Consider the following 1,299-nt stretch of genomic DNA (forward strand, 5'->3'; position numbering starts at 1 on the left):
GCAGGAGCCGGACTCAAAGGGCACCTGCCCAAGGTGCACATGCCCAGCATCAAGATGCCCAAAGTGGACTTCAAGGCGCCCCAGATGGACATCAAGGTGCCCCAGGTGGACATCAAGGCGCCCCAGGTGGACATCAAGGCGCCCCAGGTGGACCTCAAGGCACCCCAGGTGGACGTGAAGGGCGCCAAAGGCGAGCTGAGTGCCCCAGCCGTGGAGGTGACCCTGCCCAGCGTGGAGGTGGACGCCCAGGCACTCGGCGCCAAGCTGGAGGGTGACCTGGCCCTGGGAGAAAGGGAGGCGGCCCCCAGAGACAGCAAGTTCAAGATGCCCAAGTTGAAGATGCCATCCTTCGGCGCCTCGGCGCCAAGCAAAGATCTGGCAACATCCGTGGACGTCCACGTGCCCGTGCCCAAAGTTGGCGTGGCGGCCACCCTGCCCTCCCTCGAAGGCGAGATCCAAGCGCCAGAGGGCGCGGTGCAACTGCCCACTGGTGATATCGACCTCCCTGGGGGAGAGGTGGAGGTGTCCCTCCCCGAGGGAGACCTGTCAGCGTCCGGGCTGAAAGGCAAAGCAGAAGGGGCCAGGATCAAGGGTAAGCTGCCCAGGGTCCAGGTACCCAGCATCAAGATGCCCCAGGTGGACCTCAAGGCGCCCAAGGTGGACGTGAAGGGAGCCAAGGGGGAGCTGAGCGCCCCCACCGTGGAGGTGACCCTGCCCAGCGTGGAGGTGGACCCCCGGGCACCAGGCCCCAAGCTGGAGGGTGACCTGGCCCTGGGAGAAAGGGAGGCGGCCCCCAGAGAAAGCAAGTTCAAGATGCCCAAGTTGAAAATGCCATCCTTCGGTGCCTCGGCGCCGAGCAAGTCCTTGGAGGTCTCGGTGGATGCGTCCCTGCCCAAGGTCCAGGCCGAAGTGTCCCTGCCCTCCATCCAGGCTGACGTCAAGACCGGTGATGTGCGCGTTGAGCTGCCATCTGCCGACCTGGAGCTCAAGCCTGCCTCGCTGGGCGTCGAGCTGCAGGAGGGCCAAGTGCCCGAGGGGCAGCACCAGGAAGCCTCGGCAGGAGCCGGACTCAAAGGGCACCTGCCCAAGGTGCACATGCCCAGCATCAAGATGCCCAAAGTGGACTTCAAGGCGCCCCAGGTGGACATCAAGGTGCCCCAGGTGGACATCAAGGCGCCCCAGGTGGACATCAAGGCGCCCCAGGTTGACCTCCATGTGCCCCAGGTGGATCTCAAGGCGACCCAGGAGGACCTCAAGGCACCCATGGTGGACGTGAAGGGCGCCAAAGGCGAGCTGAGC

The 1,299-nt window shown here is 65.2% G+C and overlaps 1 protein-coding gene across 1 annotated transcript in view; it reads left to right on the forward strand.

Moving 5' to 3' along the window:
- The window catches only part of AHNAK2 (AHNAK nucleoprotein 2), a 13,371-nt gene that overhangs the window by 6,438 nt on the left and 5,634 nt on the right, over window positions 1–1,299 (forward strand). The window contains exon 8 of the mRNA XM_029950762.1: window positions 5–1,297. Coding sequence (XP_029806622.1) covers window positions 5–1,297 — 1,293 coding nt within the window. The remainder of the gene's footprint in view (window positions 1–4; window positions 1,298–1,299) is intronic.

The sequence above is a fragment of the Suricata suricatta genome, chromosome 9 (genome assembly GCF_006229205.1).
Source record: "Suricata suricatta isolate VVHF042 chromosome 9, meerkat_22Aug2017_6uvM2_HiC, whole genome shotgun sequence".
NCBI lineage: Eukaryota > Metazoa > Chordata > Mammalia > Carnivora > Herpestidae > Suricata > Suricata suricatta.